Here is a 22,332-nt window from a genome sequence, read left to right as displayed (position 1 = left end):
CACCTATTGATTATTAATCCTACTATCCTCACTTTAATTGGCTGAATGCTCCAGGTGTGTGAATTCCAATTGACTGAATGCCCCCTGACCACACAAAATCTTTCATTTTCCTTCAATTTTAGGCCACCCCACTGAGAGAGGATTTTAAATTGCTGTTGTTTTCTAAAACAAAGGGAATATATTTATATATTTACTAACAGATTGTTTTTATTTGTATATTACACAAAATCCATTTTCTGTCAGCCCTCCTCTCCTAGTAAAAGACACTTCAATTTCCAAAGAAAACACCACCAAATAGAATGTGATCACACTTCAATGCAGAATTATTGTTTATGTGCTCTGGTTTAAAATAAAACAGCAATACTGGGATACAGTGTTGTATTTTTATACATGTCATCCTATAAACATTTTTTTCATTAAAATAATAGAAGAAGTATTCATTCTGAAAGATGCGGTTTGTCTTTGTGAACTCTCATTTTGTCTGGCACTCCCAGCTCCTCTTTCACTGTTAACCATCAACAGGGCAGTTCAGAATTGATTATTATTCCCAAAACATAATGACATATCACTGCCAAGGCAACATTATAAGGTAACACATTAAGCAGATTTTCCAATTTTTAAAAAACCAGGATCTAAAGAAAGGCATTAAAGAACCATTGATACGACAACAGTGCAGCTCAGAATATTGTTGTAAACAGTGGTAACACGGCCTCCTCCTCTGTTTTTAGAACAAGCTGTATGGTGTTTGCTAGCATAAAAAGACTGTGGATCTGCAATTCATATGCAGTTCTTATTGAACATGAGTAGTCATAATACTGAAGGATTATTTGTATAATAAAAGTTGCAAAAAAGCCCTAAATCTTTCCTAAAAACAGAAACAATTGTTTAACTTTTTCCAAATTGTGAAATGCATACAAATAAATAGGGATTAAAACATCCTGGCTTCAAATATCTGCAACTTTACTTTACAGCCCTCTCTTTATTTTAAGACAAGCATTTTATAGGAGGTAGACGTGCAGTAATAAAATTAATTGTATAAATATGTTTTTCAGACACTGAACACCCACTAAACACATAGGATTTTCTTTCACCAAACATTTGTAGTCCTTTTGCTCATTTTAAACTAGCTAAACAACTTACCTTGCAATTGTTTCGTTTGTTATTCATTATGGACAAGAATCAAATCTCCTACTTTGGTTCCTAAAATGAGACCTATATAGAATTTAGGTATTTAATTCCAATAGTGAGTCAAGCCTAGCCTTGAGATGCCTTAAGTTTGGCCCACAAAGCATCCTGCTTGGCTATGAACAGAAGTCTCCCAGTCTAAGCACAGAGGCATGTGAAATGTCTCTATGACGTTATGTGCAAAGGACCTGGGGAAAATGGTAACCTCTTTTTCATGAGTCTTGAGGATGGCATGCAGTCCCCCATAAGGCTGAAGATCCAGAAGTACTAGGTATGATCCCTTCTCAACCCTGAGAGGATTCCTACTTCCCATGAGCATACACTAACTTCTGTGACTTAGTGATTATTTTAGCTAAGGTGGCAAGACTGTGGTTTCTAGTCTGTAGATTATTTCTAGTTTTTATTCAGTTACAGTCTGATGTAAAATGTCTAAACCATCTCGAGAGCAGGGATGAAAATCCATACCTGCCTGTGCTAGATGAATGTCTTATTTGCTGATAACAGATTAAGCCCCTTTCTTGTCTTCCTGCCATTGGCCCCATGAATCTTGCATCCCTGGTTGCACTGTGGCCCAGAATGCTTATTAAAAAATCTTCCCTTTCCCTACCCCTCTTAGACTCCTCAACTATTCTATGGTACACAGTTAGAGTACTCTTCTGGAGATATACTCCCAGTTGAAATCTCTTCAGTCTGATATACGGAATTGCTATTTAATAACTGCCATGGCATCCTGCAAAATATGGGTATTATCCCTTATGTAAAAATATAGCCTTGTTAATTCAAATACTTTCAGGAAAACCCAGGAGTCTGGATCCTAAGCACATAAAAATATTCCATGTGTGGCCTCAACTCAAATGTGCATGCTCCTGACAAGCAGGGTAGGAGTTAGATTCATCACTCAACATACTGCTTCTTACAGGCTGCCTGTTTAGCAGGTGAGAACTTTGTATCATCCCTCAAAATCACCTGCCTCCTCACCTTACCTCAAAATCATTAACTATGTTGAGACCAAAGATGCCTAATGCTGAAGTCTTCACTCTACTGCAGTACCTAAATCCAGAGTCCCAGCTTTGCTGCTGGGATATCTCCTTTTTGATTACAGCTACATATAACCTTCCCAAAGTAGGGACTTTAAATCAGGTTGTAAATCATTTCACGTCTGACATCTCAGGTTATCCATAAACATCACAATCATTTTAAAGTAAGATTTATGAAAAAGATATTGATTAATATGAGATATGTCTTACAGGTGAGCCAGGTAAACCAATCAGCTTCTTCCATTTGCTCTTCTTTCTACATGTATCTGGATGCCACAACATTAGACAACAGTAGGTACCACTAAACAGCACAGAAGGCTGCTAGACTGTTTTCCAAGTGTATCCTACATACACAAATCTACATGAACAAGCTAAAAAGAAAATACCATTTTTGAACAACCTCCATTTTTTTTTTGCTAATTTTCAATTTATGTGCTTTACATGGTGGAAAAAAATCATTTTGCTAGATAGCTAGATCCAGTTGGAATTGAGAAACAACTCAAATCATTAGCATGAGGGGCCCTCAAGGGCCTGAAGTACATGCCTCCCCACAGCTGTTGGTTGACTGTGTTAACACACAGATATTCTCTTTCAGATATTCATCCATCAGGTATCAAAGATTTGAGAGCTTCACACAAAGATGTTCCATTCACAGCATTCTCAGCACCTAATATTTCAATTACATGAAATGATATAAAGCTGAAATTCAGTGAGATCTTACACTATAAAGGCAATTAAATAAACTTGGAACACAGGAACTTGGAACATACAACTAGAAGCAACACCCTTCTACTGCTGAGAACCACTCTACATAGCCCCTTTCATAAACTGATCAAGATCCACCTTAAACACAGGTACATTTTTCTTCTCTGAACTTCACACCTTTGACTACTATAAGCATTCTAATTTCCATTCTAGATGCATTTATTGCCAAATAATACTATTTTTAAAGTCAAAACGGTCTTCCAGTTTAAGTAACTTTATTCTGTTAGCCAAGTCAACTCTTGCGGTCTCTGTGTTGTTAGATACACCACTCCTCTGGTCAGCCTCACAACCCTTCTGTGCATCTGTTCACACTTGAGTTTATTTCAGCCACAATACAAACTGTGCCCAGTACTCCAGAGGGATTTTACTAGTGCCTTATCCAGTGTCATTAATACTTCTAAAGAAATACATCCTAAAATCAAATCTGCCTTTATCATGACTACAACATATCCCAGTCTTCTCCATGTCTCCTAGCGCTGTGTTTTCAGCAAATTTCATCAGAGCTTTCTACTTTTTATGCTACCATCAGAACAAGAAAAACTGAAGTCTGATGAGTCATGTGAAAGGTCTTTAAGAAGCCCACTAGGCTCACTGCCTTTTGGCCCAGTAATTTACATTTTAAGCGTGCCTCTTGTCTACTAATCTTTTCTAATTCTTTATTAAATGTAGGTGACAACAAAAGTCTTAGGAAAGACTAGAGGAATTAATCTACTACATTTCCATGGTCTAGAAAATGAGTTATATATTAAAATATATCTGGCTAGTCAAGCATGACCTATCATGTTACACTTTACCTCATTTGTCATTTATTTCTAGATCTTTAGTTATCTTCAAAATTTCAAATCATTTAGCATTTCACTGTTGTTATATATATTTTTCTATATACACACACACACACAGAGTGAGATGATTTTCTTCAGTTCTTTACTCCTTTAGTACTATTTTAGTAGAGAAAAGACATATCAATTGCAGCATGAAAGAGAGAGAAAAATGTTTACCAGATTAGGCTCTCCTTTATAATCTCTTCCTTTCGTTCTTGACAAATAAGTGGAAGATCTAAGTATTTGAGAAGCTGTGACAAGATGATTCACTTTAAATTCTATAATCTATGTAAGCACTGCCAACAGATGAGAATAATTAAGATCAGATCTGACAACCTGAGTAGGATTATTTCTTTTCCAAATTTCTACTCAAACTTCACCATGATGAGAAATAATATTTAAAAGGACTAGCCAAACAGCAATGCTAGTAACATGGCACTGCTAGTTGACATAGAAATTATGTTCAGCTCTGACTGATGAATAATCATTTATCCTTTCTATCACAAGCTGCCTTAATTCTCTTGGTGGCTGATAAAATAATAGGTTTCCCTCAAATTTCCCTCAAATATAATTGCTTAAAAAATAATAATTTATACACACTTTATAATTAAGCATTTTAATGATGCATACCATTCTCTCAAATATATTTATGGGATAGCATAGATATTAACGTTATGTTTTCACTAAATTTCCTACTGGCATCAGACACATTTCCTTCCAGGCTTAGGCTAAAAATTGGCAGCCCCAGTAAATTCATTTCTGAGGAGCTACGTAATAAGAAAGTATTCTGAAGTACTATGAACACAAAGTATCATTGTGCTCAGTTTTCAAAAAAATTTAAACCATCCATGTTATTTATTGAACTTTGGTCAGGTAGCATATCACCCCTAAGACAGCATTCACCACTATTCACTCACACAGTGAAGAATCTTTAATCCATGCCAGGCAGATATGTTAATCCAGTTTTAAAATGTTTTGCAGCATCTTGCCACACAGTATGTGATTTGTGATACAAGAAACATAGGTATGGATTAAGGAAACTTTACATCATTGCTGTCTAATTACAGTGTTATTTAAAATAACATCTCAGAAACAAAATTCAGATTCTAACTTTAAGTCAAGAAAAAGAAATGGAAAAGTCTGGAAGTGCAGTTTTTACCCAGACAACGGCTACAACTTGGTTAAGCCCTGTGGGCCTTGAAAAAATCTTTTTAAATTATCAACTCTTCTCTGAGTATATGGTCTCTTAAAATAATCTAAAAAGCACAGCTAAACAAGTTCATTTAAACTCTTGAGGGAATAATTAAAAGCAGTTAGACAGAAACACTCTGCTTTCGAATCTACAGATCTATAGTTTATAATAAAAGACATAAAATGTCCTCATGACTGGTCAATACAATTCTAATAGGAAAGAAAACTCCAGTGGTTTAGTGACCATATTCTCCAGAGAACTGAGATGTTTTGCAGATTTCAGTTCACAAATAGTCTGCATGACTTTCAGTAGCCAAATTTTAAATTACATGGAGCACATTTTATTCTTAAATTAAAATTGCAGGTGTGTGAATACTATATCTATTTTTAAAAGCAATCCCCAAAAATTGTGGTTTGTGATTGCAACAGTTAATTATAAAGATGCCAGCACCAATACATAGTGAATCTTGCATCACTAAAACTAGTGCATGCTGGTTAATCCAGACATACTTTCTGAGTTCACTCATCAGATCACAAGATGTTCATCACAGAGCCAAACTTACATTTTCCTTGATGAGGACAAGTATGTTTTATTTGTCTAAAGACAGTTTCATAATTCATCTGACGGCATGAAAGAAAAACATAGTAGGCACCACTCTACAAGAGTGATGAGCAGCAAAGGAAACTGGACAACAATCAATTTACTTACAATATACTGACTGAATATTTCATAAAAAAACAGGAATATGTAAGATATTTGACTCATCTGGAGATGAACTCTAATAGAATGAATGAAATCAAAACCAATGCTTAGGGTACCTGGTAAATTCCAGATAATAAATGCTGTCATTTGTTGCCATTTATTGCTACAATTCTATTAAGCATGAAAGAAAATAAAAAAAAGGGGGTATGCACTTATTGGAGTTTATTTTTAATGTATACAAAAATAAAAATATACAGAAGGATTTTTTTTCTTTGTTGGATTTTTTTAAACAATACCACCAGCAGTTCACTTTCTTATTAAGAATACTTATGGATCTGGACGAAGTCATATACTTGCCCTTGGAAAGCTACAAGATATCATATAAGGAAAGACAGGCATGAGAGTAAATAAACTGCAATTCTGTGATCTGTAAGTGATATATAACAACCTTTTCTATTTTAGCACTTTCTTCTTCTCTTTCCAGCCTTCATTTTATTGTTTTATTTCCTATTTCTATGTATTCTAGTTTCCCCTTTCTTAGATTTTTCTCATTAAATAATTAAATAATCAGGTCCTTAAAAAAATCTTCTGCTGTTGTCATCAATTTTTTCTGAATTCCAGCAACCTGTTCATCCATCCATCCCTTCTAAATTCCCTGTGTTCTTTCCTCTCCCGCTCTTCTCCGTCTAGATAAACTTGCACTGTACATTCTGGTATTCTCTGGCATTGTTTTTCTGTAGTCTTGTCCAAGTCTGCCACCAGCTATAAACACCTATACAAGATAGTAACAAACTTTCCTTCCGAAAACTCTTGACTCAGAGTAGAATAGTTATCAGTGAACTTTCAGGAAAGGGAATTAATATGGAGAATACATATAGCTCAGTTTTACATAATGTTCCCAGAGAGGAAAGACTAGCTCAGATAGTATAAACTTGTATTTTAAAGAAAAGTTTTTCAATATAGAAAATACAGGTTCTAGTATACAAAAAGAAGAGAAGAGAGTTGTCTGTTACCAGGCAAGCTCTTTTAACTACCTGGTAAACCTGAAGAACCTATTTTTAGAAAAACTCAAGAAAATACCAAAATAAAACTCAGATTTTGGAGACATGGTTTCTGCTTAATTCACTCTATAAGATATGATGCTCACTTGCAGAGCAACTATGGAATATTTTGTTCTTTTCTCCTTTAACATGAATGCCACTACCAAATACACAATCTAGACTACTAAATACACAAGGAGTTGAATGCACCATTAGCAAGTGTGTGAGCTGGCACAGGCAGGACACAGGAACAACCACAAAATCATGGATGAAATGCAAAGAGTAAATTTATTTTTGTTACCTCGCCAACCGGGGGATCCCTGAAGCAGCACCCGGGCAGAGGCACACAAGCAAGAACACAGGCACCACGGAGCTCGGTCCATGCTAGAGGATCACTGAACCTGCTGTTTTCACCTGTATATCAGGGATTCGCGCAGGCGTAGTTTACCACTGTGCTTTGATCTTTCCCACAGCAGAGCAGGAATCTCAAGCATGTTCGATAGGGTGTCTCTAAGTCTATCACAGGCCTATGTCATCTAAACACAAATGTTCTACTTGTCCAACACACAAGGCCAAACAACAATTAGTATATGTGTTTTTCGACACCCCAGCTGCAAGTCACTTGAGCATGTTTACAATCCTCCTCGCCAATCTTCCGTTATTTTCCCACAGCAAGTTTGATGATGATACAAAACTGGGAGGCACTGTTGGCTCTCTTGAGGGACAAGAGGCCTTGCAGAGGGATCTAGATAGATTGGAGCATTGGGCAATGATTAATGGGATGAAATTTAACAAGTCCAAATGCCGGATTCTGCACTTAGGACGGAGTAACACCAGGCACAAGTCTAGATTGGGAGAGGAGTGGCTGGAGAGCAGCCCTGCAGAAAGGGATCTGGGGGTGCTGGTTGACAGCAGGCTCAATATGAGTCAGCAGTGTGCCCTGGCAGCCAAGAGGGCAAACCGCATCCTGGGGTGCATCAAACACAGTATAACCATCCGGTCAAAAGAGGTGATTATCCCGCTGTATTTAGCGTTGGTGCGGCCTCACCTTGAGAACTGTGTGCAGTTCTGGGCCCCACAATTTAAGAAGGATGTTCAGGTCCTTGAATGCGTCCAGAGGAGGACAACAAAGCTGGTGAAAGGGCTGGAAGGCAAGTCCTATGAGGAGCGGCTAAGGACTCTGGGCTTGTCTAGTTTGGAGAAAAGGAGGCTGAGGGGCGACCTCATTGCTCTCTACAGCTTCCTGAGGAGGGGAAGCGGAGAGGGAGGGGCTGATCTCTTCTCCCTGGGATCCAGTGATAGGACGCGTGGGAATGGTTCAAAGCTGCGCCAGGGGAGGTTTAGACTGGACATTAGGAAGCATTTCTTTACCGAGAGGGTGGTCAAACACTGGAACAGGCTTCCTAGAGAGGTGGTCGATGCCCCAAGCCTGTCAGTGTTTAAGAGGCATTTGGACAATGCCCTTACTAACATGCTTTAACTTTTGGTCAGCCCTGAATTGGTCAGGCAGTTGGACTAGATGATCATTGTAGGTCCCTTCCAACTGAACTATTCTATTCTATCTCTCATTAAAGAAGGACTAACTTCCTTCTGTTTTTTAAATGCAAGCTAAACATGCAACTGTTTGTTTCGCAAACTTTATCTCTTAGACTCCTCTATGAAGAATAATGTCTACTGTGGAAAGAGTCCATTGATTTCAGGTGCCCAGCTGAGTTTTCAGAATACTTCACTTTACACACACTTGATGAACTTCATTGCATGCTTCAGAGCTCAGACATTTCAGAGAGGTACCCAGAAAACGATGAACTGATAATTAGCAAGTAAGACTGTAACGTACGCTTTGAGTTGCTCAGTATCACATGGAAACCACACAAGGGAGGCAGGAATGGAATCCAGAGCTCTCGCACCGCACTGAGCTGTCGTAAGCAGGAAACCCTCCTCCTTCTTCCTACCATTCCATTTACAGCATGCTCTTCCTATTCTGCAAAACTGAGACAGGCCCTGAACAGAGGTCCTATTTTAAAAGTTAAACCGCTTTTACTGTTCAGATGTGACTCATCAGCACAGCAGAGATAAATGTAAGATAGAAGTCCAGTGGAAAAGACAGTATGTTACCATCTAATAAAGACTGTAGGTTGCTCTTAGCTTTTTCCTTGGCTCCTGACTGCTCCAGTTATCCTTCTCCAAGACAAGGCCTACAGGCAGCTCTAGGAATTGCTGAATGCAGTGGATTGCTCTCAAAAGACTATGAAGAAGAGATTGCACAAAGTTCGGACACTTCTGCAATATATAATACTCCAAAACTATTTAAACTTTGCACTGACAAAATGCTGCTCTAGCCTTTGTGCTCTACTTCATGACATTCAACATATATGCTCAAGTTCATATCACTCTGGTGGGCTGTACGCAGTTTTCACTTTTTCTTTTTTAGACACTTTGAATTAAAAAATATACACCAAGTAACAACTATGTTTTAAGAGTCACAGACTTGGTCAAATGCTATGTAATACAGATACAGTCAGCCTGATTTAGAGAGAACTAGACGTAAATAGTGTGGAGTGGACATGAGCTAGTCTGTGACACAGCCTCAGGATCAGAGAATGGTCCCTGCTCAACTGGTCCCTGTTTCACAGAACAGCCACAACCACAGAAAACAATTTAAGATTTCAGAGTCATCCTTAATTCTGTCATTTCCTGGCATCTAAATACTTGCAAATTTGATGTTCTTTTAAGACAGCTTTTTAAGTGTAACATACACCTAGACAAAAAGACAACATTAGAATACAGACATGTTCAGAGATGGACAGAAGTTAAATGTGTTGATTAGAACTTAGATTTGCCTACAGCTTTGATATAAAAGTATATCTGGCTCTACATCATCTAGAGCTTTCCTGGATCAAGATGGAATATCATATGATCAAACCTTGATCAGTCCATGCACTACAGGTGTGCTACACCAACTACAATGAGAGGCAGGAAAATGTTGATGCCTTTAACCTGTTCACAGTCTGTCCCAAAGTCACTACATAATTTTTTTAACCTCATAAATAAAAAAATAATTTCCATACTAATATTCCTCACACATGCTTATTGCCCTTTTTTTACTTTCAGTGAGAAATCCTTTAACTGTTGAATATTTTGTTATCCTTTGATGCAGAGCAAAATTTCTCTTCTAAAGACAGAGTTCAAGTAAATAGAATTTCAGTAATGGACTTCATAATGAATTCTATAGAAATAAACAAAGCCATGCAGTGGTTTCATTTCTAAGATTTCTCAACACTTCATATTTATATTAACCAGCTTTTCCAGTTACGGTCTCTGTCTCTACAATCCTTGTCTCCCTTTCTTTTTCCCTGACTCAGCTCCTTTTTAGAATTGTGAGTTTTTTTGGCATATGGCAAAAGGTGCTTCATAAACTGGGGGGAATAGCAGGTACTCATATGGAGAAAACAGACACAGTTTTTAATACGAATCATAGCTAAATGAAACATTTATTCCCTGAGCACAGAGCTCAATGAAAATAAGTGACCACAGTACATCCTCATACTAAGCTGAAAGGAAAGAAAAGTGCCTGGTTTAGCCACCATAAGCTTCTGAAGGAAATCTTCACACCCCCCCAAAGTTTCAAATGAATAATAAATGTATGCAGTTATCACAAATTCACAAATCTTCCATTAAAAGTTAATTGATTATGTTAAAATGTTCTTATCTAGACAAGTGCCTACTCCTTCAGAGCCAATTATTTTTTCTGTTGTATCCTTTCGAATCTGTGAATCTGACAATGACCTGCATGACAGAAGATCCATGGCTAAAATCTTGTCTCTACCTAAATCAATGGGAGTTTTCCAATGACTTCAAAAAGGTCATTAACTCATTGCCATCATAAAAATAGGATTTGGCAGTACTTGTAAGGTTCTGATACTTGGAACTGTCTTTTGCTATGAGATTTTTTAAAACGTTCCTTTTCCTACCAGACTCACCATTGTTAAAAGAGTAGTTAAAAAAAGCAATCTGTCACTCATTTGATTACAAGAATCCAACAAATGAACAATAAAAATATTGGAGAAAGTTGGCACCTTCCTCTATTTTGTTTCAAGACATTCTCTATTTAGCTGCAAAGAATAGAATTTGTGCTGTCATTTGTATCTTACATATGGCTAAGCAAACTGCTGTATTTAAACAGCAAACAACTAGTAACAGCCACAGCAGGATCCAACAGAAAGATGAGTCAAGATGATTCTAAACATGAATACTTCCAGTAGCCGTAAAAAAAGGAAAAGGACAAATATTTGGTCCAAAGGTTCTTTAAAAAAATATGGTGTCTTCCTCTTGCTATGGGCAGTGCACAGTGCAGTAGAAAACTGAAATTCTGAGGCAGATTTAAAGTTCTCTCCCATATCTTCTGAAATTGAGGTATGTTGGGGAGATGATGCATTCAGTCTCCAGAGAGAAGAAAGATACTGTTCACACAGCACTTCTACTCACCAGTCCATGCAGCAGCAATGGTGTTGGCTTTGAAGGAAGCCAACTGTCCTGCTCTCCCAGCCAGAGGTAAAGAATTGCATTGGTGGCCACTAGAGGGAGGATTAGGAATATAGTAAATTGTGGGCAAAAAGCACCCATGATGAATCATATGGGACAACCTACAAATCCCCCACCACTGCCAATAGGCAACAATTCTCAGATACTGCTATGGGCTGGGAAGTATAATCGAGTTGTTATCATCTGCTATAGAGGAGCTGCTAGTATGTGTCCTAAACTTTGGTGGCTGGAGGATAGGAGGGTTGACTAGGATCTTGTGAAGCATACCTACAAACACACAAAGACACATCCCTTTATTTACAGTTGCCTTATTTGCCTTCTGGTTTTTAATCTCCTTACTTAAAACTTCTGATGTCCTTTATCAAGAAAGCTGCTGTGAAAAGCAAACATCCCAGCTTCAATAGAATCTCAGAAGAAGCATCAGCAGACAGAGACACACTGTGCCAAGATACACTGTATTTAACAAAAAGATCTGAACATATTAAATGTACTTGAAAACAACAAAATCCGTTGTGATAAAATAAATGTTCTTTCACTAAATTAAAGTTTGAGGCATGTCTGAAAGAAATGTTTTCAATTAGTTACCTACATAATTATGTAGTAAACTCTGTCTTGCAATTCAGTTTACCCTGAAGCTTGACTGCCTGGTGTCTTACCTCCAGCACAAGTGGCAGAACATTCTGACCAAGGCAGATGATTCCATGCAAAGCCAACTTCATTGTCTCCACTGCCAGTGCGAGAGATGGGAACACTGAATTTATACCTTATACCCAAATTTTGTTCCTGTAGCAGAATCTGTAGTTGAAAACAACTGGTTATACCATTAAAACAGGCAAGCAGAGAGCAACTACAGTGACATTTAATCTAGGTATGTGTTATGTCCTGTGGAAGGGAAAAAAGTAATAAAGGAAGCCATAGTAGTTCTTTTAGGTATTCCCAAAAGAATCTGGACTAACTTTTAAAACATATACAAAAGAAAAGTATTAATGTCTAAGGTAAGCTTTGTCTTTTTTTTCCCTTGATACAACTTTATAATTTCTGTAAGTTCTTTATTCTTGACATAATTGTTTGAAAAAGCCAGTTTTCATAAAATTAATGTCTTAATGGAAGTTAATTTGGTAGCTGAATAATTATGTGAAGTCAAAGTTGGTTAAGGACATTACTGTGCAAACATATAGCAGTCCTCGTTGAAATCTTGTGAGGAGCTACCCACACAGCAATTATGAACCTAGCTCTGCCCTTGCTTACACTTCTAGTGACTATAATAATAGTAATAATAGTAACAGCAACAGACTTTTGCTGAGGTCATTGTTTTCCCCTAATGCAATAGCCAACAGCATTAGCTTGGTGGAATCACACCTGTGGTTCCTTTAAAGGAATATCAAAACTCTCACTGCAGCTATATCACTGCAAGTGATACAGATGGAAGTGCAACAATCACTATGAGCTTTCATCTACCCTCACTGTTGAACTGCACTTCCACATACCACCTGTCCAACATTAGTCTTTGATTCTCTACCTAACTTTTTCTTTCTGTTACTAATAATATATATTATGTTAAGATGCAGCAATCTGACACATCTTGGAGCTATTTCTCATCCCCTTCTACCTTCTTTGATATTTTGCAGAGGCATATCTGCCTATCTCCATTGGACAAAAGAGCAGAGAACTTTCAGTAAGAAAGTCAGTGGCACTGACTGAATGAGAAAAGGCACTATTAATCATTGTGTAACTCATTCTATATGGACTCTAGCTTATCCACAGCTACAGAAGAAAAAACAGGATTTGGGTGTTTGAAAATATTGCCTAAAATGTGAATATCCGGGCAACAATCATTCTATACACAAAAATATCCTGTCTGGCTCAAGCAATCCCTGAACTGCAAATCTGGCAGCTGATAGAATATACTGGGCAAGTATCACCCTGTTCTTATACTCCTCCTCAACACAGTAGAGCAACAGTAGGCTCATTATTGCCTACCATCAGAGACAGGGTACCAGGACCCTGGTCACATCTTCTGTTACATTCTCATATTTTGTACAATATATTCAGAGCAATGTATGTTACAGCAACATACTTTAATACAGGTCAAATCATGATACTCTTGCTGTGATAAAAGTATACTTCACACTCAGGCCAGGCTTAAAACCACTGACATCTACAGAACTGTCAGGAACTGTCATGCTATATCTTAACACTTCCATGTATCAGCAGTATGTAGAGATACATTATATGCCCCATTTACAATTTCTGCTACCATTATTCCGAAGCACATTTAACACAGATGGGGCATTTTCTGTGAGATTTCCTGGGGCTCTTCTGACTTTATCCCTTTTTTATCACAATGTTTGCCTGTCAGTTTTGAAAGATAAGCAAGCTGTGTTAAAAAGCTGTGTCCCAGCTAGTCCCAGCAAGGCAAGCTGTATACTCTTTGTAAACACAACCTATTTTGATATCATTCATGGCCTTGTCTTTCCTAAGAACATAAATATATATTTCAAATTTCAGAAATATATTAATTATAACTTTACCATGACTATGAGATTTTCTGAAGTAGGGCCTAGTGCTTCCAAAGACTCTGGTTCATCTGTTGGCCTCTTGTAATGGAAAGCTGTTCCAGCAACATCAAACTTTCTTGGCCAGTCAATAGTCCAGGCACCATTAATATAGTAGTCATCCTCTTCAGATTTTAAAGCTTAAAAAAAAATACAAGCCACCTAAAAATTGGAAGTAGCATTTATAATGGAGAAGCCATTGCAAATTGAACTACTAATCCATTAGAATTATGTGAGCTTCAGCGCAACATCACTGTTTTTTCAAGCAATATAAAACCTTTTCTTTAGCCCTGGTCAAAATATCCCTCATGGAGTTTGACAATATTGCCTCTACAATAATCTTCAATGTGCAGGTATATTTTGCAGATTTCAACATGCAGATGCTATATGGAACAAAACAGAATGCCTCATGCAACTTGCAATATATCTTCAACTTTAAAACTGAGCCCATGTGCAATGTAATGTATGCTGTTCTACTTAAGATATATGTAGGTCTCAAATGTATAATCAATTATCAATCTAATCTTTAGATTAAGATGTTGGGGCATGGGATAGGTACCTCAGATAATGTGCAGAGGAAAAAAAGAGAAGGAACATTGAGTCTGACATATGGTCCCAATCAGCTCTTGCTTTGTTGTCTTTGTCCACTGGGTTTTTTTTTCCTTCTTAAAGCATAAATCCAAGATATTTCTACTACAAAACCAAATACTAGCTATTTAATCTGCAAAGATATTTTATTATATCTAATTTACAGCCTTAAACCATAAAAGTACTGTAGACAAAACATAAATTTCTTAGCTAACCAACCAGTTAGGCTGGACAAGCAGATATTATTCAGGGACTTATATATGATTTTTTATCAAAAATATTAGATTAAGTTTCTAAATAAGAAACTGACTTTGTATCTTAAGGTGAATATTCCGTTAATTAGACATTGACTTCCTGACTTAAGGTGAAGTTTACCGAGTTATTCAGCATTCATATTTACTTTAAATAAAACATGTTCTTAAAGGCAAAATGATGGTTGGAAATACATGATCAAACAGCCGTGTCGTTTTTTGTTGAGACAAATCACTGACTTTACTAGATAGGGAATTTACAAACTCACGTCACAATCATAAGGAATAAGACAACTTTAGGATCAAGTTTTATTCTCAGCTACATCTGTGTGAACAGATGGATACCTTAAACAGTTAGGGAAAATGTCTGAATGATGCTCAAATTTTCGAAAAGAGATGAGAGAGCATTCATATGAACAGGAGATAGTTGGGAGGCAGTAACGTTCTGTTGGTGACAGCCATATTCAGCAGGGATTAGTAACCATTTCCATCAGCACCATAAGGTCTGTAAAGGAATGTCTTTCCATAGCATAAACCTTATTCCATTGACTTCCCTGGATTTACTCTGGAAACACACATGTGCTTTGAGTGAAGAAACTAGCTCTGACACATTCACTTATAGAATCATAGAATAGTTTAGGTTGGAAGGGACCTCTAAAGGTCATCTAGTCCAACCCCCCTGCCGTGGGCAGGGACATCTTCAACTAGATCAGGTTGCTCAGAGCCCCGTCCAACCTGACCTTGAATGTTTCCAGGGATGGGGCATCCACCACCTCTCTGGGCAACCTGTTCCAGTGTTTCACCATCCTCAGCGTAAAAAATGTCTTCCTTATATCTAGTCTAAATCTACCCCCCTTTAGTTTAAAGCCATTCCCCCTTGTCCTGTCGCAACAGGCCCTGCTAAAAAGTTTGCCGCCATCTTTTTTATAAGCCCCCTTTAAGTACTGATAGGCTGCAATAAGGTCTCCCCAAAGCCTTCTCTTCTCTAGGCTGAACAACCCCAACTCTCTCAGCCTTTCCTCATAGGAGAGATGTTCCATCCCCCTGATCATTTTCGTGACCCTCTTCTGGACCCGCTCCAACAGGTCCGTGTCTTTCTTATGCTGAGGGCTCCAGAGCTGGACGCAGTACTCCAGGTGGGGTCTCACCAGAGCAGAGTAGAGGGGCAGAATCACCTCCCTCGACCTGCTGGCCACGCTTCTTTTGATGCAGCCCAGGATACGATTGGCCTTCTGGGCTGCGAGCGCACATTGCTGGCTCATGTCCAGCTTTTCATCCACCAGTACCCCCAAGTCCTTCTCGGCAGGGCTGCTCTCAATCCCTTCATCCCCCAGCCTGTATTGATACCGGGGGTTGCCCCGACCCAGGTGCAGGACCTTGCACTTGCCCTTGTTAAACCTCATGAGGTTCACACGGGCCCACTTCTCGAACTTGTCCAGGTCCCTCTGGATGGCATCCCGTCCCTCTGGCGTGTCGACCACACCACTCAGCTTGGTGTCATCTGCAAACTTGCTGAGGGTGCACTCGGTCCCACTGTCTATGTCATTGATGAAGATATTAAACAGTACCGGTCCCAATACAGACCCCTGCGGGATGCCACTCGTCACCAATCTCCATCTGGACATTGAGCCGTTGACCACTACCCTCTGGATGCGACCGTCTAACCAATTCCTCACCCACCGGACAGTCCACCCATCAAATCCATACCTCTCCAGATTAGAGAGAAGGATGTTGTGGGGGACCGTGTCAAAGGCCTTACAGAGGTCCAGATAGACGACATCTGTAGCCCTTCCCGTGTCCACTGATGTAGTCACTCCATCATAGAAGGCCACTAGGTTAGTCAGGCAGGAATTATCTGGAATTCTCAAAGTAATTCAGCTTCCTTATTTTCTATATAGGTTTTGTAGTACAAGAAGGAGATAGTAAAAAAAGTAAGTATAGGAGAACAAGACAAATTGCAAGCAGTACTGTACTAAAAGAAAGGAACAGTACTTTCACTATTTATCTATTTTAAGTGGGTATATGAAATAACTAAGTTACAGCTGAACATCAATATTTTTTTTATTAGTGGTCTTATTTCCACATAGCAAAAATTTCTATCCCTCCTGCTTTCACAAAATCTAGCTTAATTAAGAGGGTCACAGGGTCTCCCAAAGCCACCAAGACATATTAAAGTCTCTTACTGTGCCACTCAATCCCAAACATTTTCTTGTCAGTATGTCTAGTATCTACTAAGAGCAAAAAATGAAGTGAATTCTTTACTTATATTATTTGAGACATATGAACAACAACACACGAGACATATATATGAGCACAGGAGAACAAACGTTCTCATACATTGTTTACATAATTAATCATTCTGAAATAATATAGTATCAATTTTATGTATGCTATATACACTTAAACTAATGTATACCCAGAAGCAAAGCAGTTCATTTTTTACCTGTCTGACTGCCAAAGAAAAATGCATTTGCATTCTGTGAATAGATTAGCTTAATGTCAGTTGTTATGCATAGGTGAAGGCCATACAGCTGTGAATAGCATTCCAATAATATAATTACATGACAATGATGAAGCAGTGGCATAATGCTATTAGCATATGAGACAGAAGGAACAAGTTAATGTCCTAATCAAATAATGTATGAGAATGCAGGAAGCCCACAGGAAATTAGCACACAACACCCTGTTGCATAAGGGGAATATAAGGGAAGATGTCATCTCGGATCAATCCATTTAAGGGAAGATAACAGCATTACTAAACATACATTTTTTCAGCAGCTCTGAAAACAGGCAATTTTGCTGTTGCTGGGTTATTTTTTGGACAGATCAGTTGAAAATATTGAATTATTTATGCAGCTGCAGAAATGTGCTTTTGCTGTCACAAGACTAGGAGCGATATTGGTGCAGAAATGATCAGCCAGAGACAGGGCGAGGGAGGACAGGTGCCGATTGAGCTAACTGAAGTTGTCAAATGTCTAACTGCAGCCTAAATTTGAGGCCATGGCTTGCAAAAGAACTGGATCTTAGTTTAAGGAACTGTGGGATGTTTGTTGTAAGTTAGTTTGAAAGCCTGCTAACTGAAAGGAACATAGAAGAAACCTCGAAGCCAGTGTGAGGAGCTACAGAGGAAGAGGGGTTTATATTTTCCTTTTTTGTATATTTCCAGATGGAGAAACTGATTTTTTTAGACTGCGGTCGCATATTTGGCAGCAGTGCACATAAAACAAAATATGTGTAAATGGTTATTTTCAGCTGAATCAGTTCTCTAATCTGGTTCATGGTGTGGCCACACAAACAGTTGTCCTGGAACAACAGAGGGAACTCCATAAATATAGGGAAGGAGCTGTGAAGTTGACACTGCCACTAAAGAAATATAAAACAATACCCTCGAGGTATGTATTTTAATATAATAAACTCATTTTTAATTACCAGAGTGCTTGTACAGTTCTTTTTAGGGAGCAGACAAACTAGAAGCCTTTCTTTCCCCAGAAACTGGTGATCCTAAAATAGTGATCTGGTTCACACTCACAGTACAAAACATCCCAACACAAAATGAAATGGCCCCTGCGACTTAGTAAAATTATCTTTCATTAGGATATAATGGCAGCTCTGAAAGCTGGAAACACAAGGAACTAGTGAAGGAGAGGAATCCCCCATTTGTGTTAACCAGGGCTTCTGTGGCATGAAGCAAGGCAGTGAGGAGAGAGCCTGAAACTCAGGAAAACCCTTGAAATTGTGACAAACACATTAAAAAAGTATTTATGTACCGCGTTACATTTTTAGATCTGTGGCCAGACTAAATACCAAAGAAGTTGCCTATATTTTTTATTTTAGCCAAAAAATTTACATTTTTCATTCATTTTATACAGATGGTGCTGATCTAAATGCTTTTCCAGATCACTTTCCTCTGCTTATAAATTAGAGGAATAACAAACTTAATTGTAGTCGCTAAGAATATCTTCTTTATTCTGGTTTTCAGCTACCCATGGAATCAGAAACACAATATGAATCTGTGTATTAAATATAATGACACTAATATTGGTGTAGATTTCAGTGTTACAAAATGCTCTTTTGACAATATAGTTCTTAGCAGAAAACAACCATGATAGGATGCATTGTATGCCTCTCCCACCACCTCTGTTTGAAATGTCAATATAGGATATATGAGCAACCTTACCCACTGTATATTTTGACATAGGGGAAGGGCCAGGGGGAGCGTGATGCTGAAAGAATAATAAGCACTCTTTTGCTGGAGTAGTGGTGTTATTTGGGCCCTCTCCAGAATGAAATGGGAGACCTGGTTACCCGGGACGTGGAGAAGGCGGAGGTACTCAATGACTTTTTTGCCTCGGTCTTCACCAGCAGGTGCTCGAGCCTCACCGCCCAAGCCGCAAAAGGCAAAGGCGGCGACTAGGAGAATGAAGAGCCGCCCATTGTGGGAGAACATCAGGTTCGAGACCATCTAAGGCACCTGAAGGTGCACAAGTCCATGGGACGCGATGAGATCCATCCGCGGGTCCTGAAGGGACTGGCGGATGAAGTTGCTAAGCCACTATCCATCATATTTGAGAAGTCGTGGCAGTCCGGAGAAGTTCCCACTGACTGGAAAAGGGGAAATGTAACCCCCATTTTTAAAAAGGGGAAAAAAGGAAGACCCGGGGAACTACAGGCCAGTCAGTCTCACCTCTGAGCCTGGGAAGATCATGGAACAGATCCTCCTGGAAGCTATGCGAAGGCACATGGAGGACAGGGAGGTGATTCGAGACAGCCAGCATGGCTTCACCAAGGGCAAGTCCTGCCTGACTAACCTAGTGGCCTTCTATGATGGAGTGACTACATCAGTGGACACGGGAAGGGCTACAGATGTCGTCTATCTGGACCTCTGTAAGGCCTTTGACACGGTCCCCCACAACATCCTTCTCTCTAAACTGGAGAGGTATGGATTTCATGGGTGGACTGTCCGGTGGGTGAGGAATTGGTTAGATGGTCGCATCCAGAGGGTAGTGGTCAACGGCTCAATGTCCAGATGGAGATTGGTGACGAGTGGCATCCCGCAGGGGTCTGTATTGGGACCGGTACTGTTTAATATCTTCATCAATGACATAGACAGTGGGACCGAGTGCACCCTCAGCAAGTTTGCAGATGACACCAAGCTGAGTGGTGCGGTCGACACGCCAGAGGGATGGGATGCCATCCAGAGGGACCTGGACAAGCTCGAGAAGTGGGCCCGTGTGAACCTCATGAGGTTTAACAAGGGCAAGTGCAAGGTCCTGCACCTGGGTCGGGGCAACCCCCGGTATCAATACAGGCTGGGGGATGAAGGGATTGAGAGCAGCCCTGCCGAGAAGGACTTGGGGGTACTGGTGGATGAAAAGCTGGACATGAGCCAGCAATGTGCGCTCGCAGCCCAGAAGGCCAATCGTATCCTGGGCTGCATCAAAAGAAGCGTGGCCAGCAGGTCGAGGGAGGTGATTCTGCCCCTCTACTCTGCTCTGCTGAGACCCCACCTGGAGTACTGTGTCCAGCTCTGGAGCCCTCAGCATAAGAAAGACACGGACCTGTTGGAGCGGGTCCAGAAGAGGGTCACGAAAATGATCAGGGGGATGGAACATCTCTCCTATGAGGAAAGGCTGAGAGAGTTGGGGTTGTTCAGCCTAGAGAAGAGAAGGCTTTGGGGAGACCTTATTGCAGCCTATCAGTACTTAAAGGGGGCTTATAAAAAAGATGGCGGCAAACTTTTTAGCAGGGCCTGTTGCGACAGGACAAGGGGGAATGGCTTTAAACTAAAGGGGGGTAGATTTAGACTAGATATAAGGAAGACATTTTTTACGCTGAGGATGGTGAAACACTGGAACAGGTTGCCCAGAGAGGTGGTGGATGCCCCATCCCTGGAAACATTCAAGGTCAGGTTGGACGGGGCTCTGAGCAACCTGATCTAGTTGAAGATGTCCCTGCCCACGGCAGGGGGGTTGGACTAGATGACCTTTAGAGGTCCCTTCCAATCCAAACTATTCTATGATTCTATGATTCTATTATTCCTGCAGAATGGAGAGAGATTGATAATCTACTGAATTACAGGAGGGTGGGGGCAGGCAGAAAGAAAAGTAGGCATCTAACAGTAAAAGGTACCATAATTATAATCAATTTAGGAATTAATGTACCTAGGAGAATAATTGCTCTTCAAACTCACACTTATAGGCATCATAATTCTTTTCAACACGCTAGTGTTATTTATTATAACTACATGGAGTACAGACTGTCAAAGTAGCCTAGTCAGCTGCTGTTCAGCCTAAACAAGTAATAGCTTTGGGTTGTGTTAATCTGTTAGTTTGCTGTACAATTAACTAATCAGCTCTCTGATCTATTTTTGACTAAGTACTATGAACTGAATGATATGCAAATCAGGGTACAGAGACTTTCAGAAATGCATGTTGTCTTGAGTTTGACAAGGCCAGATTTGTATGCATCAGTATTAAAAAAAACAGAAAGCAAATTTAACAGAGTCTTTAAAGAAAGGAATGATAATCTGGGAATTTGAATTTAATTCTGTGCTTTACCACAAGCTTTGTGAATGATCTCAATTAAGCACCTAGTTTTTCTGCACCTCATTTTCCTTATCTATAAAACAGGGATGGCATTAAGTCCCTACAACACAGCAACACAGAAACACTGTGGAATACATACATTAAATTGCCTTTAGATAAGGAGACAGTATTGTTAGCATTTAAGTAACCATGGCTGTTGATGAATAATCATTCCAAGAATAAAATGGTGTTTTAAAACAGTACAATCCCCCAAGATCAGAGACTTCCTCAGGTGGAAGACGCTACCTCAGAGTGGGACAGTATATCATTTGAGTGTTCCTCATTCAATTCAGCTCAAGTCTGACACTATAATTATAGTGAAGTTGACCTGATTTTGCACTGAGTGGACAAGGAGGACTCACATGATGTATTTCATTAGCTCCACTCAGGAGAATACATCCTAACCAACTGCTGCAACTGTCTGACCACAACCTAATATTAACAGCTACCATTCCCTCTGCTGCTTCTGCTCTGTGTATGGTTTGGCCAAACCAGAAAATATACCTTCAAATCACATCATAAACTCTAACTTGTTAACAGTCTGCTATTTAAACCATGCTCTTACCAATGTAGTTCTTTGACATTGCCACTTCTCTTATTTCAATGTGCACAGAACCTCTTGGAATTTGAATCACTTCCATATAGCCTATAAGATAAAGATAAATTTTATTTCCTGTTGTTTATCTTAAACAATATTAGTCATGAAACTAACCATTAATAAATTACTACTAAAAATTATTAAGAGATATGGGATTCAAATGTACTTCAACATTTTCTTTCATGTGATATAATGGAAAACTTTAAATTTCAGACACAAATTTGAAAGTGATAGCAAGAATTTACCATGTAGTCAGGAATTCCTTTTTTAAATGCTAATAAAGTCTTTTCAACAGTGTATCACAAGTAATTAATGTATAAAATGATCATAGGATAATTCAGGCTGGAAAGGACCTCAGACAGTCATTTAGTCCAACTTCCTGCTACAAGCAGGGTCAGCTAGGAGATCAGACCAAGTTACTCAGTGCTTTATCCAGCTGGGTCGTGAAAACCTCCAAAGATGGAAACTGTAA

The 22,332-nt window shown here is 39.1% G+C and overlaps 1 protein-coding gene across 3 annotated transcripts in view; it reads right to left on the bottom strand.

The window, feature by feature from the left end:
- LOC143172281 (A disintegrin and metalloproteinase with thrombospondin motifs 6-like) overlaps nucleotides 1-22,332 on the bottom strand; it is a 221,438-nt gene that overhangs the window by 25,602 nt on the left and 173,504 nt on the right. For all 3 annotated transcript variants that reach the window (XM_076361520.1, XM_076361521.1, XM_076361519.1), the window contains 3 exons: nucleotides 21,828-21,908; nucleotides 13,816-13,979; nucleotides 11,941-12,079 (listed from right to left, as the gene is read on the bottom strand). In XM_076361520.1, the coding sequence (XP_076217635.1) occupies nucleotides 11,941-12,079; nucleotides 13,816-13,979; nucleotides 21,828-21,908 (384 nt within the window). The remainder of the gene's footprint in view (nucleotides 1-11,940; nucleotides 12,080-13,815; nucleotides 13,980-21,827; nucleotides 21,909-22,332) is intronic.

The sequence above is a fragment of the Aptenodytes patagonicus genome, chromosome W (assembly GCF_965638725.1).
Source record: "Aptenodytes patagonicus chromosome W, bAptPat1.pri.cur, whole genome shotgun sequence".
Lineage (NCBI taxonomy): Eukaryota > Metazoa > Chordata > Aves > Sphenisciformes > Spheniscidae > Aptenodytes > Aptenodytes patagonicus.
Note: the sequence above shows the minus strand (reverse complement) of the source record. Positions and strands in the feature narration are given on the sequence as shown.